The 17,716-nt window shown below is 38.9% G+C and overlaps 1 protein-coding gene and 1 pseudogene across 1 annotated transcript in view; both read right to left on the reverse strand.

Moving 5' to 3' along the window:
- Nucleotides 1-11,285: 11,285 nt before the first annotated feature.
- Nucleotides 11,286-17,716, reverse strand: part of FOLH1 (folate hydrolase 1) — a 56,422-nt gene continuing 49,991 nt past the window's right edge. Inside the window, exons 18-19 of the mRNA XM_077112071.1 lie at nucleotides 13,615-13,707; nucleotides 11,286-11,569 (exon numbers count right to left, since the gene is read on the reverse strand). Coding sequence (XP_076968186.1) covers nucleotides 11,380-11,569; nucleotides 13,615-13,707 — 283 coding nt within the window. The 3' untranslated portion in view covers nucleotides 11,286-11,379. The remainder of the gene's footprint in view (nucleotides 11,570-13,614; nucleotides 13,708-17,716) is intronic.
- Nucleotides 16,759-17,321, reverse strand: LOC143643884 (WW domain binding protein VOPP1 pseudogene; annotated as a pseudogene).

Below are 17,716 nucleotides of genomic sequence, written 5' to 3' on the forward strand. Positions count from 1 at the left end.
TAGTCAACATTCGATTCACCTCTAACTCTTGAAGTAATTACAGTTTTCACTAGGATATTCGTCCCTGCCTGGGGTCTTGGAAAGGGAAATGGAGAGAGGCGAGTTCTGTCCAACTAGGGCGTAGCCTCGCGGCTCCCCGGGCTCATCCAGCAGCGGAAACTGAAACAGAACCGGAGCCCGTTCTCCAGCGACGCGTCTCAGCGGCCGGGCACGGCGCCCAAGCAAGCTCTTCGCGCTGACCCTTTTTATTTGGACGCACCAGTGGCAGCCCGCCTCGACCCGCCGCCAGCACTGCAAAGCTGCGGGCTCCTCAGCGTGCCCGGACTCCTCGCTGCAGATTCCACATCTCCTTAGTCCATACCCCTCGGGAGAGTGACTAGGCTGAGAACCTTCGCAATGGCTCCTCCCCTCCCAAGGTGCAGTTGAGAAGTCTGTATAATCTTTGATAAGTCGTCAGAGAGGCTCGGGCTGCCAAGTGAGAAACAAGGAATCTATAGCGAATCATCCATAAACAAGTAATTAACTTTTAAAATACTAAAAACAATAGTAGAAATAATAACTCAGTAAAAAATCGTTTTCTTTAGATTAAAATTATTTTAACTACTAGCTAAAAAACACACAGTGGGAAATTTCTGCTAATGGTTAAGAAATGCAATATAAAGAATGGATTTATTCTCCCCCGTGATTCATTTGAGTTAATTTTTATGATGTCAGACTTATGCTGAAGTTTATTTATATGCCTTTGGATGTTCAATTGCTCTAGCATCATTTGTTGAAAAGGCTATCACTCCTCCTCAACAAATGTTGAGACTGCCATAAAACACATGCTAAATTTATTGCTGTTGCTTGACGAATTACAAGATCAGTTGAATTTAGAATGTTTCTAAATCTCTTAACTCAAAGCTTGAGCACTGCAAAACAGTGAGATATCGAAGATTCAAATGTGAGTGTATGGAAAGATTTAGAGTATTTAAAGCCTGCCTAGGTTGAGTGGCCTCTTCGCCTTTGCTGAGGAAGCTTTTCCTCCGTAGTTTGGACTCCCTTATTTGAAGGAATTCTACCATCCAAGAGAAGGTGAATATCTTTCATAACTCAATGTCTCCTGGCTAATAACCAGAGTAAGATTAGAAGCCTTGGTCCATGACACATCCTGATGAAGAATGCTTACAAATCACAAGAATTGCAGGGCTTAAGCAATTTATATTGGTAATTATCTTGCAACTGCATGGGTTATAGATTCTGACGATACTTGGCAAAAAAGAAAATACTTTTACAATAGAATGAATTTACCGGTGTCCTTTTTTTGATATTGTATATTTAAGGTGTTAGATCATGCACCTAGAAGTGTTCTTAATTAGTTGGTAATCATTGTTCTTTGCAAGTACTCTATCATTTAGAAGAAGCTAGTCTTTAAAGGAGTTGAATGCTTTTTTCCCCTCTTTTTGTGAAAAATAACACATATACAAAAAAAGCAATAAATTTCAAAGCACAGCACCACATTTAGTTATAGGACACATTTCAGAGTTGGACATGGGTTACAATGCCACAATTTTAGGTTTTTACTTCTAGCTGCTCTAGGATACTGGAGACCAAAAAATATATCAATTTAATGATTCAGCAATTATATTCATTTGTTAAATCCTATCATCTGTACAACTCCACCATCACTTTTGATCTTTCTATCCCTATCTTTAGGGACGTTTGGACTATAGTCATTCTGATTTTTTCATTTTGGAAGGGTCTGTCACTAATATGGGATGGGGAAATAGAACTATCTGATATTCCGGAGAGGCTGGGCCCTCCACGCCTTAGGAGTTATCTGGTCCAAGGACTCATCTGGAGGTTGAAGGTTTCTGGAAAGTTACACCGGTGCGTGGAACCCTTGTGGAATCCATATATTGCCCTAAGTGTTCTTTAAGACTGGCTGGAATGGTCCTGGTTGGGGTTTGGCAGGTTATGCTAGGTAGCCATGTCTAACTGAAGTTTGCATAAGAGTAACCTCCAGAGTAGCCTCTTAACTCTATTTGAACTCTCTGTCACTAAAACTTTATTAGTTACACTTCTTTCACCCCTTTTGGTAAGGATAGAATTGATGATCCCATGTGCCAGGGCTGGATTCATCCCTAGGAATCATCTCCCATGCTGCCAGGGAGATTTCTATCCCTAGATGTCATGTCCCACATAGGGGGGAGGAGAGTGATTTCACTTGCAGACTTGGACTTAGAGAGAGTGAGGCCACATCTGAGCAACAAAAGATGTCCTCCAGAAGTAACTCTTAGGTATACCTATAGGTAGGCTAAGCTTCTCTACTACCTACATAAGCTTCACATTAGTAAGCCTCAAGATCAAGGGCATAGCCTATTGATTTGGGTGTCCCTAAACTTTGACACAGTATAAGGGGATTCCCTGATGGTAAGGTTTAATAGTTCCTTATTTTTTCTCCCATCCCTCAAGAGACTTTGCCAATACTTTTTTATTATCTGCTTAATATACTCTAGGAAGTAACCAGGCATTACATTAAGATATGCAGGATTAAAGGACCTCTTTCTTATTCTGGAATCCCTGTGTTCCATTTGCTCAAATGAGCTACACAGATAGGTTGAGGAATTATGTACTACAGAAGATTTTGAAATAATTGCCACTTGGGACTAAATGTGTCTGCTATAATAGCTTACAATCTAGGCCCCTGATTTCTTATGAGCATTTTCTAAAGGAGATCATACCATTGTTGTTCTTTTACTTCTGGCTTATTTTGCCTCACCAAATGTCCCACATGTTCATTCACATCGTTGCATGCCTCACAATTTTGTTCTTTTTTGTAGCAGCACAACATTCGTTCATAAGTATACACCATTTTTTGCCAATCTACTTCTCAGTCAGTGCATCCTTCAGCTTCCTTTACGATGGTCATAAAAGTGGAATCAAATAGTATCTATCCTTTTGTGTCTGGCTTATTTCACTCAGCTTAATGTCCTCAAAGCCCATCCATCTTGTCATGTGCTTCAGGACATCATTTTATCTTACTGCTGCATAGTATTTCATTATATGTATATACCACATTTAATTAATCCACTTGTCTGTTGATGGGCATTTAGTTTCTTTCCATCTTTTGGTGATTGTGAATAATGCTGCTCTGAAGATTGGTGTGCAAATATCTGTATCATTGCTTTCTGCTCTTCTGGGTCATAGGGCAAATTGATGTTTTGTTTTCTAATGAACCTCCAGTCTCTCCATAGTGGCTGCACTATTACACATTCCCACCAGCAGTGCATAAATGTCCCAGTTTCTCCACATACTCTCCAACATTTATAATTTCTTGTTTGTTTAATAGCAGCCATTCTTACAGGTGTGAGGTGGTATCCCGTTGTAGTCTTGATCTGCATTTCCTTATAGCCAATGAAATGAGCATCTCTTCATGTGCTCTTGAGTCATCTGTATTCATTCTTCAGAAAAATGCCTATTCATATCTTTAGACCATTTTATTATTGGGTTGTTTGTTCTTTTGTTGTTGAGTTGTATGATTTCTTTCTTTATACAGGTTAACAAACCTTTGTCTGACATGTAATTTCCAAATATTTTCTCCTATTAAGATGGCTGCCTCTTAACTTTTTTGATAAAGTCTTTTGAGGTGCAGAAGCATTTGATTTTGAGAAGTTCCCATTTATCTAGTTTTTCTTTTGTTTCTTGTATTTTGGGTGTAAAGTTTAGGAAGCTATCTCCTGCTACGAGATCTTGAAGATGTTTCCCTACATTTTCTTCTAGAAGCTTTATGGTGCTAGTTCTAATATTCAGGTGTTTGATCCACTTTGAGTTAATTTCTGTATATAGGGTGTAAGATAGGGTCCTCATTCATTCTTTTGGCTATTTGATATCCAGTTCTTCCATGACCATTTATTGAAAAGACTGTTTTGTCCCAGTTCAGAGGACTTGGGGGCCTTGTAAAAATCAGTTGACCATAGATTTGGTGGTCAATTTCTACACTCTAGATTTTATTCCATTGGTCAATGCTTCTTTCTTTTTGCCAGTACTATGCTGTTTTGAACACTGTGGCTTTATAATAGGTTTTAAAGTCAGGGAGTGTTAATCCTCTCACTTTGTTTTATTTTTTAGGATGCATTAACTATTCATGGTCTCTTTCCCTTCCAGACAAATTTGGTAACTAGCTTTTCCCTGTCTTCAAGGTAGGTTGTTGGAATTTTGATTGGTACTATATTGAATCTGCAGATCAATTTGGGTAAAATTGACATTTTAACTACATTTAGCCTTCCTATCCATGAGCAGGAGATGTCTTTTCACCTATTTATATCTTCTTTGATTTCTTTTAGCAATGTTATGTAGTTTTCTATGTACATGTCCTTAACGTCCCTAGTTAATTTAAGTTCATTCCTAAGTACTTGATTCTTTTAGTTGCGATTTTGAATGGAATTTTTCCCTTAACTGACTCCTCAGTTAGCTTATTGCTTGTGTATAGAAACGTTACTGATTTTTGCACATTAATTCCATATCCCACCACCTTGCTGAATTTGTTTATTAGCTCAAGTAACTTTGCTGTAGATTTCTCAGGATCACCCAAGTATAGTATCATGTCATTTGCAAATAAAGTTTTACTTCTTCCTTTCCAGTTTGTATGCCTTTTATTTCTTTGTCCTGCCTGATTGTTCTAGCTAGAACTTCTAGCACAATGTTGAATAATAGTGGTGACATTAGGCAACCTTGTCTCATTTCTGATCTTAGGGGGAAAGCGTTCAGTCTCTCTCCATTGAATTCAATGCTGACTATGAGTTTTTCAAATATTCCATTTACCATATTGAGGTAGTTACCTTTGATTCCTATCTTTTGGAGTGTTTTTATCAGAAAACGATGTTACATTTTGTTGAATGCTTTTTCAGCATCAATTGAGATGATCATGTGATTTTCCCTTTTGATTTGCTAATGTGCTGTATTTCATTAATTGATTTTCTTGTGTTGAACCATCCTTGCATTCCTGGTATAAATCCCACTTGGTTGAGGTGTATAATTCTTTTAATGTGTTGTTGGATTTGATTGCTAATATTTTGTTGAAAACTTTTTCATCTATGTTCATTAAGGAGATTGGCTTGTAGTTTTCCTTTCTTATAGCATCTTTATCTGATTTGGGTATTAAATGATATTAGCTTCATAAAATGAGTTAGGTAGAGTTCCTCTTTCCTCAATGTTTTCGAAAAGTTTGAGCAAGATTGGTGTTAATTCTTTTGGAGATGTTTGATAAAACTCGCCTGTGAAGCCATCTGGCTCTGGGCTTTTCTTTATAGGAAGATTTTTGATGACCAATTGAATCTCTTTACTGGTGATTGGTTTGTTGAGATTTCTATTTCTCCTTGATTCAGTGTAGGGTATTTGTGTGTTTCCAGGAATTTGTTCATTTCTTCTAAGTTGTCCAGATTGTTGGCATACAGTTGTTCATAGTATCTTCTTATGATTTATTTCTTCAGGGTTTGTGGTAATGCATCCCTTTCCATTTCTGATTTTGTTCATTTGCATCCTCTCTCCTTTATTCTTTGTCAGTTTTGCTAGTGGCCCAGAAATTTTATTGATATTCTCAAAGAACCAACTTTTGGTTTTATTGACTCTTTCTGTTTTCTTTTGTTCTCCCATCCATTTAACTCTGCTTTAATCTTTGTTATTTCTTTTCTTCTGTTTGATTTGGGGTTAGTTTGCTGTTCTATCTCAAGTTCCTCCAGGTGAGCAGTTAGGTCCTCAATTTTTGCTCTTTCTTTCTTTTTTTTTTTAATATAGGCATTTATTTAAATAATATGCAGGCTGTGCTGCATCCCATAAGTTCTGATATGCTTTATTTTCATTTTAATTCATCTCCAGATAGCTACTGGTTTATCTAGCAATTCCTTCTTTGAGCCACTAGTTGTTTAAGAGTGTGCTATTTAATCTCCATATATTTGTGAATGTTCTCATTCTTTGGTGGTTATTGAGATCCAGCTTCATTCCATTGTGGTCAGAGAAAGTGCTTTGAATAATTTCAATATTTTAAAATTTATGAAGACCTGTTTTATGCCCCAGAATATGATCTATCCTGTAGAATGTTCCATGAGCACTAGAGAAGAATGTATATCCTTGTGTTTTGGGATTTAATGACCTATATATGTCTGTTAAGTCTAATTCATTTATCAAATTGTTTAACTTCTCTGTCTCCTTGTTGATTTTCTGTCTGGTTGTTCTATCTATAAAAGAGAGTGGTGTGTTGAAGTCTCCTACTATCATTGTTGAAACATCTATCACTCACCAGTGTCTGTCTCATGTGCTTTGGAGCTTCCTGATTGGGAGCATAAACATTTATGATTGCTATATCTTCTTGGTGAATTGTCCCTTTAATTAATAGATACTGTCCTTCTTTGCCTCTTATGATGCCTTTAGATTTAAAGTCTATTTTGTCTGATTTAGTATAGCTACCCCTGCTTTCTTTTTGTTACAATTTTCATGGAAAATCTTTTTCCATCCTTTCACTTTCAGTATATTTGTATCCTTGTGTCTAAGATGAGTCTCTTGTGAGCAGCATATAACTGGATTATATTTTTTAATCCATTCTGCCAATCTGCATCTTTTAATTGGTATGTGTAATCCTTTAACATTTAAAGTTATTACTGAAAAAGCATTTCTTGAACCCACCATCTTATCATTTTTACTTTATTTGTCAGACCTATATATTCTTTCCCCTCTTTCTCTTTTTATACTTTAATTTACCCTTACTGGTACTGTTCAATTCTATGCCCTCCTCCAGACCTCCCTCTCCTGTCTTTTTTTTCAACTGGTAGAACTCCCTTTAGTATTTCTTGTAGGGATGGTCTATTGTTGATGAATTCTTTCAAGATTTGTTTGTCTGTGAAAATTTTAATCCCTCCCTCAGGTGTTTTGTTTTTATTATTATTATTTTTTTTCATGGGCAGGCACAGGGAATTGAACCCAGATCTCTGGCATGGCAGGTGGGAACTCTGCCTGCTGAGCCACCATGGCCCACCCTCACCCTCAGTTTTGAAGGATAGTTTGGCTGGTTACAGAACTCTTGGCTGGAATTCCTTCTCTTTCAGGGTCTTAAGTGTATCACACCACTGCCATCCTGCCTCCATGGTCCAGTTGAGCAGTCTGAACTCTGTCTTATGTGGTTTCCCTTGTATGTAGTAGAATTTTTTTCTCTTGATGCTTTCAGAATTATCTGCTTCTCTTCAACATTTGACAGACTGATTATTATGTGTCTTAGGGAAGGCATATTTGGATTTATTCTGTTTGGAGTTCATTGGGCTTCTTTGACTATTGAAGGAAATCAACTCCCCAAGTAAATCAATAAAAATATTTACTATACAATGAAAAAAACAGTAGATCACTAAGCATATCACAATGCAGATAGACATAGCCCAGCCTAATGACCAAATTAAAACACCAGAGGAAACATAGACATTGGAACAATTAATCAAAGATGTTCATATATTTGTTTTGCATTTGTTTGTTTTGTTTTGTCTATCATTTTCCTGAGACCCAATTGAAAAATTTCCATCTTTTTTTCCATTTTCTGTTTTGTATGTTCGAAATCAGTTATCCTGTCCTCTAGCTCACTTATTCTTTCACCTGTCGCATCAACTCTGGTGTTGTGTGCCTCTAGTAAGGTTTTTATTTGGCCAACAGAGCCTTTAATCTCTGTGATATCTGCTATTTTTCCATTTATTCTTTCAAATTCCTCTTTATACTCTTTTACTGTGTTCTTGATTTCCTTTATGTCATTAGTCATTCACTCATTTTATTAAGTAGAGTTGTATGAACATCTTTGATTAGTTGTTCCAATGTCTATGTTTCCTCTGGTGTTTTAATTTGGTCATTAGGCTGGGCTATATCTATCTGCATTGTGATATGCTTAGTGATCTACTGTTTTTTTCATTGTATAGTAAATATTTTTATTGATTTACTTGGGGAGTTGATTTCCTTCACTAGTCTAAAGTCTTATGTTTGAGGAGTGGACGTGTAGCGGGATTTAGGGTATGGGGTGGGGTACAACAGTGCAGTAATGTGTTGCAGCTCAGGTATAGGTGTGGGTTGGGGATGTTACACTGGTACTGGTAAACATTGGTGCCCAGCAGCAAGGGAGGATGTAGCCTTGCAGGTGCACAGGTCTGGAGGGCATAATCCTCATGTGTGCTGCACTAGGGTGTGGGGCCCTTTGTGTGGATGTGCAGAGCTATGGCAGTGGGTTTTTGGCATTATACTGGCATGGGCTGGGGGCGGATCTGACCCAGACGCACAGCTCAGTTCTTTTTCAGAGCTGGGAGGCATGACTGATGTCCATGCACATGTGTAGGTCTAGGAGTGCCATAAACTGATGTCCCAGAGCCGAGGGGCATGAATGGGGGCTGATCACATGCATGGGTCTGGGAGTGTCATAAACTGATGCACAGAGCTCACTGGGGATGGGGTGAGGCTGTGTGACACTATGGGCATGAGCAATACAGCTGGCTAAAAAGCACATGAAAAGAAGCTCAGCTTCACTTACTATTAGAGAAATGCAAATCAAAACCCAATGAGATATCATCTCACACCCACTAGAATGGCCACTATCAAATAAACCGGAAACTACAAGTGTTGGAGAGAATGTGGAGAAATTGGAATGCTTATTCATCGCTGGTAGGGATGTAAAATTGCACAGCTGCTGTAGAGGACCTTTGGTGGTTCCTCAGGAAGCTAAGTATAGAGTTGCCTTATGACCTAGTAATCCTGCTACTCAGGATATATCCAGAAGATCTGAACGCAGGGACGCAGACATTTGCATACAGATATTCGTAGAGGCATTACTCACAATTATCAAAAGATGGAAACAACCTAAGTGTCCATCACCAGATGAAAAAAATGTTGTATATACATATGATGGAATGTTATTTAGCAGCAAGAAGGAATGAGGTCCTGAACCATGTGACAATATGGATGAACCCTGAGGACATAATATTAAATGCAATAAGTCAGACACAAAAGGACAAATATTTTATGATCTCACTGATATGAACTAATTGTAATAGACATTAAATATAGAATATAGGTTATCAGGATATAGAATAAGGCTAAAGCATGGGGAGTGGTTGATTAGTATGTGCAGAAATTTTAAACCAGATTGAATTTAAACATTTGTAAATGGAGAGAGGTTACAGTAGGATGTCACTGTGAGAATGATTAACAGCGCTTAATTGCGCGTGTAAATGTGGTGGAAACAGGAAGTTTAGAAACATGTATGTCATCAAAAGGAAAGTTGGAGGTTAAAACATAGAAATGTATTAACACAATGAACCTTGTGGTGGGCAATGTCCATGATCAAGTGTACAAATATTGAAAAGTTCTTTCATGAACTAGAACAAGTGTATGTCACTGTTACAAGGAGTTAATAATCAAGTGGTATATGGTAATATATTACCTATTGCAAACTATGGACTATAGTTAACAGTAATATTTTAATATTCTATCATCAACAGTAACAATGTTCCACACCAATATTATGGATCAATAGTAGGGAGGACAAGTGGTAATGGAGGATTTGGGCTTTCTTTTTTTCTTTTCTGGAGTAATGAAGTGTTCTAAAATTGATCATGGGGATATATGTCAAATACATGATGATCCTGTGAGCCATTGATTGTATACTTCAAATAGTTTGTACAGGGCATGGATATATCTCAATAAAATTGTATTAGAAAATACATTGTGCCACTACACATACATTAAAACGACTATTAAAAAGGATACAAAATAGGGTGGTGCAACAGTGACTCAATGGCAGAATTCTCACCTGCCATGCCAGAGACCTGGGTTCGATTCCTGGAGCCTGCCCATGCCAAAAAAGAAAGACCCAAAGATACAAAATAATAGGCTGATATATGTGGTATGGAATTTTTTTGGGGGGGGTCAAAGAAATGAGAACGGTCTCATGTTGACTGTGGTGGTGAATGCAAAACTGTGTGATTATACGAAGAGCCACTGATTTCACACCTAGAACCGGTTATATGCTGTGTGAATAAAACTTTAAATTAAAAAAAAAGTAACCAAGTGACTACAATAAAAAATAAATGAGGGAAAGAGTAAGACATTTCCAGCTAAACTAGTGCTGAGGGAGTTCATCACTGTTAGCCTAGACTACAGGAGATGCTAAAGAGTTCTTCAGGTTGAAAGGAAAGGGCAATAAGAAACAGATCAAAAGCATGGAGTGAAAAAAGATCTCTGATTAGGGTAATGACATGGGTACATACAAATGCCAGTACTATTGCATTTTTGGTTTGTAACTCCACTTTTTACTTCGTACAGTTTCTAAAAGGCAAATACATAAGATGCAATGATAAATCAGTGGTTTTGGACTCATGATGTATAAACACATAATTTATCACAAAAAATACAGAAAGATGGGCAGGCCACGGTGGCTCAGCAGGTAAGAGTGCTTGCCTGCCATGCCCGAGGACCCGGGTTCGATTCCCGGTGCCTGCCCATATAAAAAATAAAAAAATACAGAAAGATGGGGTCAGAGGGATATAGAACATAATTTGTGTATACTTTTGAATTTAAGTATAACACTATCACAAGGAGTTAATAATAGAGGGGTACATGAGAAAAATATACATGTTGAAAACTGGATTAGAGGTAACAGCAATATTTTAATATTCTCTCATCAACAGTAAAAAATGTACCACGCCAATACTATGGGTCAATAATAGGGGAGATATGGGGTATGGAGGATTTGAATTTACTTTTTATGTTTTTTCTGGAGTATTGAAGATGTTCTAAAATTCATCATGGGGATGTGTGCATAATTTTGTGATGATACTGTGAGCCACTGATCATATACTTTGGATGGGTTGTTATAGTGTGTGAATATATCTCAATAAAATTGCAAAAAAAAAAGTAACTATCCCTTATGGTATAGTGACACTAATTATTGTAATTAGACCAGTGCTTTCCAGCTGGTGTACTCAGACATTGACCCTCTCAGGCAGGGGAGGCCAGGAAGGCCAGGGGCCCCTGACTTGCAGCAGCATGGTCCCCAGTGTGCTCTTCACATTCTGATGTTTCCTATGTTTGAAATATCATAAATAAGTCTGGAAGGGCTGCATTCTAATTTATTCCTTGATATACCAGATAAGAATTTTTTTTATATTAAGCAGCTTTCTTTCATTTCAACACCTAGTTCAATCTCAGAATAACCTCCTATATCTATAGAATAAAAACTGTCCACTGTTTTGAAACAGGGAGAAGAAAAATAAAAGCTAAGATTAATATATATCTTCATTTTTAGTTTATTAATACATCCATTAAGGCTTTTTTTCTGAGTAATTCATCAATTCAATATGGGAATCTCTAAAGAAACCCCTTTTATGCGACTTCTCTCAGAGTCTCTGCTGCAGCCTGCACTGTGAAGGCGGCAATAGAAATTTGTCTCTTCACTTCTCCCCAAGCCTTGGCAGGATCCACTTTGTTTTCAATGTCAAACAGAGCATCATCAATTCCTGGGAATGACATCCCCGAGTACTTGTTGTGACTGCTTGGAGCATAGATGACATGTCTGTTGATAAAAAATTTGGTGTCTATCAATTGTCCAAATGAGAAAAACAAGAACATCACAATTCCTATGCATATTCCCTAGTTGTATTATTTGAATGAGCCACTTGTCAATGAAGCTTCCAAGTTCAATCATCTCCAAAGACTAGACTATGAAACACATATTCATTAACTATATCTTTCTTTTTTTTTTTTGCATGGGCAGGCACCAGGAAAAGAACCTGGTCTCTGGCATAGCAGGCAAGAACTCTGCCAGCTGAGCCACCTTGGCCCGTCCCATTAATTATATCTTGCATTTTAAAAGATGACAAAGTGCTTCAGAGCAACAGAAATAAAAATAATGACAGCAACAACAGTTGCTCACTATGAACATGGTTCCTGTTAAAGATTTCATCTAACATTTCTCTAATTATCAAAAACAAACTCTGCAAAGCTTATCACTGTATTTCACAAAGAAGAAAACTGAGGCCTAAGAGTTTAAATGATTTGTCTCAAGTCATATTGCAAGTAAGTAACTGACTTTTTAATTTATTTATTTATTAATTTAAAAAATTAACAACCAAAAACATTAACGCATCATTCCATTCTACATATATAATCAGTAATTCTCAATATCATCACAAAGTTGCATATTCATCATTTCTTAGAACATTTGCATCAATTCAGAAAAAGAGATAAAAAGACAACAGAAAAAGAAATAAAACGATAACGGAAAAAAAAAGATTATACATACCATACTCCTTACCCCTCACTTTCATTGATCACTAGATTTCAAACTAAATTTATTTTAACATTTGTTCCCCCTATTATTTACTTTTATTCCATATGTTCTACTCATCTGTTGACAAGGTAGATAAAAGGAGCATCAGACACAAGGTTTTCATAATCACACAGTCACATTGTGAAAGTTATATCCTTATGCAGTCATCCTCAAGAAACATGGCTACTGGAACACAGCTCTACATTTTCAGGCAGTTCCCTCCAGCCTCTCCACTACATCTTGAATAACAAGGTGATATCTACTTAATGTGTAAGAATAACCTCCAGGATAACCTCCCGACTCTGTTTGGAATCTCTCAGCCATTGACAATTTGTCTCGTTTCACTCTTCCCCCTTTTGGTCGAGAAAGTTTTCTCAATCCCTTGATGCCGAGTCTCAGCTCATTCCAGGATTTCTGTCCCATGTTGCCAGGAAGGTCCACACCCCTGGAAGTCATGTCCCATGAAGACAGGGGAGGGTGGTGAGTTTGCTTGTTGTGTTGGCTGGAGACAGAGGCCACATCTGAGCAACAAAAGAGGCTCTCTTGGGGGTGACTCTTAGGCCTAAATTTTAAGTAGATTTGACCTATCCTTTGTGGGGTTAAGTTTCATATGAACAAACCCCAAGATTGGGGGCTCAGCCTATAGCTTTGGTTGAGTAACTGACTTTTTACTATAACCTGCTATTCTCAAATATAGCACAATTTTGATTATTAGAGTCCTGTTTGTGACCAGTCCACCTACTACTGTGTTTCTCTCCTCTTTTAAAATATAGTCATACTGGTACGTTAGAACGTTTAGCTCAAAGCATGAAGAATCACTAAAAACAATAGTGTAATGTTCAACATAACCTAGGCAGAAGACTGTTGAATTAAAGGAGTTAAGCCAGTTCATTTACAGCCCTGGTAAAAAAAAAAGGCAAGTTCAGAAATGAAGAGTTTAAAAAAGTAAAGAGGGGCGGGCCACGGTGGCTCAGCAGGTAAGAGTGCTTGCCTGCCATGCCCAAGGACCCGGGTTCGATTTTCGGTGCCTGCCCATGTAAAAAAAAAAAAAAGCAAAGAGGCTCAATTAGGCTTCAAATCCTGATTTATTGATACTCCTTGGACAGAAAAGTAGGTGTCCTTCTAGCTGGTCTATTATCAAACTCATTTTGCAATACTTAATAAGATCAAACTACATGTATTTTGAAATTTTCTATTGGCTTTCAAGAAATTAACTGTGATATTTTATACAGAGTGGAAAAAAAAAGACAAGAAAAAATGAGATTTTAAGGAGTCATAGTTTTTCTTACCTATAGAAAGGTCTGCCTGGTAATCCTAAAGGATCAATAAATGCTCTTTCCAGAAACATTAGCTGATCATTCATAATTCTCAATAAAATTGGGCTAAAAAAGGAAATAAAGACAATTTCAAGTTCATGGAAACATGCACATTACCCAAAAAACTAAAAATTGAGAACAAAATTAAATATAACTAAATATTTTAAATTTCTGTAACATGCAAATTAGAAACAAAAACTCATTTTTAAAAATCCTGTAAAATGTTATTCTATTAAACTCATAAAGCCAGAGAATGTTATATATGCCAATGAGAGGTAAAAAATAATATTAATTTTTATTTCTTTTTGAATAATAATTAATTGATAAACCTAGGTGTTTTAAGTCTAGTCAAGTCCCTACCAATGTAGGTATCCTAATGATCTTCTAGGAATAATGTCAATGTTGAAATAAGTCAATGTAGTAATAGTTCGTTGGATGCCTGGAGAATTATAAGTGTTTACCAAGGGACGGTTAATAGTACTCTACCTATTTATTAATGAAAAACTCTATCATCAAGTCAAGAAGTGGTATGTACTATATCCTTTCCACAAGATTTTAATGTATTAGACTAAATAGTGTCTGCTATGTGTTAGACACTTCCTGCTTTAACAGAAAGGTGGGGAGTGCTATAGTAGTAAGAACGGTTCACTATAATTGAAAATTTATCAACAAGCTTTGAATAGTTCAACAATGAGCTATGGAATTCAGCATACTAATTAACTAATGAAGAATAATCATTCCATTAAGGAGTAATAAGTTGGTTTATTTATTAATTTAATTAATGCATAAAATATAAATTGGATAATTATTTCGTTGCAATTTAGAATTTTAAAATTGTTTTCATTGAGATATCTTCCCACAGGCACAGTCCATCCAAAGTATACAATCAATAACTCACGGTTGGCAATATCACTGGAAGTGGAATTTTAATATATGGTAAGTGTCAGTTTTCACTGTGACGGGGGGTCTAATAGGTTCCAGGGAAAACAGAATTTATCTTATGAAAATGCAGAAATATAAAACTGTTGATTTTTTTATGAATCATTCAGTTTCTTAAGATGATTTGCTATAAAAAAGATAAACAAAGTTTAGTCACAGAAATTCAGCTGTGCCCTGGCCAGCTGGAATTCCAGGGGGTAACAATTAGTGTGCTTTATTTAAAAAAAAAAAAAAAAAGTAGGGAGGAAATTGACATTAAAAGCATAAAATAAATGATCTGGAGAAAGATAAACTTTTTGGACCCACATAGTTGTTCCTTGATTGTAAACAGCGAATGTTGTCCTCTGTCTTCTCATCTGAGCCAAAGAGCCGAGCGCCGGGAAGCACTGCAGTGGTGACAGGCACACACAGGTCCACAAGGTGGCCAAGGACACTGGCTGTATCTGGGTTCACCAATTGCATTTCCAGTGGGTGTCTGTCTTGATCCAAGAACTTCTCATGGAATTCTCTGGGAAGCTCCCAGGGACGTTGTCTTTAGAGTAAGTCCTGGAGCAGTGACTTCCGCCCATCCAACTTTTCCGCCCCTGCCCCAAACAAATACCCTGGCAGAGCAGGCCCAGCTCCTCAATGTGGGTTAGTGAAAACACTCAGAATCCACAACAGTGAGTGGATGAGTGACAATTTACAAAATAAGTCCCCCACTTTCACCTCAAATACTACACATATCAGGATTTAGGTGCACTAGTTACACTGCTTTGCCTTTCATCTATACACAACATCGGGTCTAAATCTGGGTTTGAATGCACTCTCACTGCTACCGACTACATAACGGAAAACAGCATCCCTGCCCACTGCTGACAACTCCCGGTGACTGCTTTTAAGATCCTGGGGTGACAGGCGTTTCTTATTCAGGGGTCTGCGTTTCCAACCACATCTTCTTTACTCTAATTTTGATTGAATTGTTAGTGGGAATCAATTCCATCCTCTTGGAAGAGATCTGCCCTCAGTCCTGGGATTTTGTTTTCCCTGTGATTTTCTCAAGAGGCACCAATACACACCTGCTGAGATCAAGCACATCTGCCTGGCTGCAGCTGGCTGCGTGTGCTCCCACTGGGCTGCCTCTCCATTCTCTCTCCTAAAGGGCTCCTGATGTGATTTCCCTCCTAGATGCCCCCCCTGAACGGAAATGCTTTGGAAATGTCCCCCAAACCCATGATCATAGAGCTGCATTTGGGAAGGAGGGAAACTCCTTCTTGGCTGTGATAAAAGCCCAGAGACCCTCAACATCCAGGAAAGACACACTCTTGAGATTGGTCTCAAGGCACAGGGCACAGTATATGTGACTTCTATATACACACTTAAAAAATAGTGAGTGAGACCAAGAGCTCATAAAACACAATGTTCTTCTGGGGGCAGAAAGTCATTTCGTATCAATTTACATTCATTTTCCCAAGAGATTTTCAGACAGCCCTCCAGTGCTCATCTGGCTCTGGATTTCCTCTCCTTGCAGTGAAAGCTGCACACGGCTCTGCTTTCTCAGCCCTGAAGAGAAGCCAACCTTCAGCGTGCACTGTGGCTCTGTGCGTGGAGACAGGAAAGCGTGAAGAGGTTTCTTAGCTGAAAATCTCTCTCACCACTCCATAAAAAGGCCGATGGAGAACAGACGCCAACACTGATCTTGACGGGTATCATTTCAGTCAAACCGCCCACACTCCCTGCCGTGTAGGGGGGCTTCCTGCCCAGTGAGGTCAAGTGTGCCGGGCCGCGGGCCCTCTCCACGAATACTGACTGGACACTGGGGCTCTGCCTTGTGCTCCTCCTCTCCTCCTCCCTCCTGAGGGTCTGGGCGCACCATCCTCGGAAAGTGCAGCACTCAGGGACTGTCACCACCCTCTTCCAGGGAGCACAGACGACATCAGACACAGGTAAAAGAGGAGACACAGGGCGAGTTCAAATACTGCTCCCTGAGCAAAACCTGAAAGAGAGCTGTGCTTGCTTTGAAGACATTAAAAGAGAAATTTGCCCTTAGTGGTGCCTAAGACCATTCCTTGAAACAAACATTGAAGGGGACAGAGAAAGCTGTTGAGGCATCTCTCAGCCACACGGAGCTCTCCCTTTCTCTCAGTGATGATCAGACAGCTCTACCTGCGTTCGGGCCGATGCGGGGCAGCACGGCCTTCACTGCCTGTTCACATGGGGTGGGGGCGTGCTACAGCAGGCAGGAGGGCGTGGGTAGGCCGTGCTTCCTGGGGTGAATTGGGCTGGGCCTGGAAAGCCATCGCCATGGGGTTCCCAGCAGAATTCATTCCCGGTTCTCCGGGGTCGGTGTAATGTGGAGGCGCTGGTCGCTGGAATCCTGAGGTGGAGTTTGGAGACTGCCTGGTGTAGGACACGAACGCCGACTTCTCCATCAGCGGTGGGGGTGCTACTTGGTCCCCAGACGAAGAAGCCGGCTCCGCAGCAGAAGAGCTCAGCAGGCATCAGGAGGAAGCGGAGGGACACCCGAGCCTCCGTACGGCGCGAGCCTGCACGCGGCATCTCCACTCGCAGCAATCCTCGTAGGAAGTGCAAATATCATGTGCTGGGTGGAGTCCTTCAAAATAATAGTGATGCTTTTTGGCCTCTGTGCACCTCACCAGCAGCCGAGAGGCCGCGACCCTCCCGAAGCAGCTCCGCCCCCCGTGAGCCCTATTTTTAATCTTTAAAGCAATCCTACAAGCTAGGCAGGATAACACCACCATTTTATGGACCAGATAACCAAAATTCAGTAGTTAACTGCCCAGGAGGAAAACTGGAAATTTCTGGCGTCAAGACAGGGGATCAACATATTCTTTCAACCGCAATCTATTGCCAAAAGGAGAAAGGAACAACTAAAACCTCTGTGATTTGGATTTGAGCTATTTTCAGCATTCATTTATTGAGCACTATGAGTGAACTCTGGTTTTATGAGTATATAAAGGTAAACCAGGCAAAGACTTTTTCTGTGAGCAGTCCAGTTAACTAGCAAAAGGGACAACTGAATAAAGTATAATTTCAGTAAGATCCTATAGGATTCTGAACCAAATTCATAGCACATTGTTACAAATAAATCCCGTGGTTAAACGTGTGCAAACGGACACATGTTCACGTGGGGGCA

The sequence above is a fragment of the Tamandua tetradactyla genome, chromosome 8 (assembly GCF_023851605.1).
Source record: "Tamandua tetradactyla isolate mTamTet1 chromosome 8, mTamTet1.pri, whole genome shotgun sequence".
Classification (NCBI taxonomy): domain Eukaryota; kingdom Metazoa; phylum Chordata; class Mammalia; order Pilosa; family Myrmecophagidae; genus Tamandua; species Tamandua tetradactyla.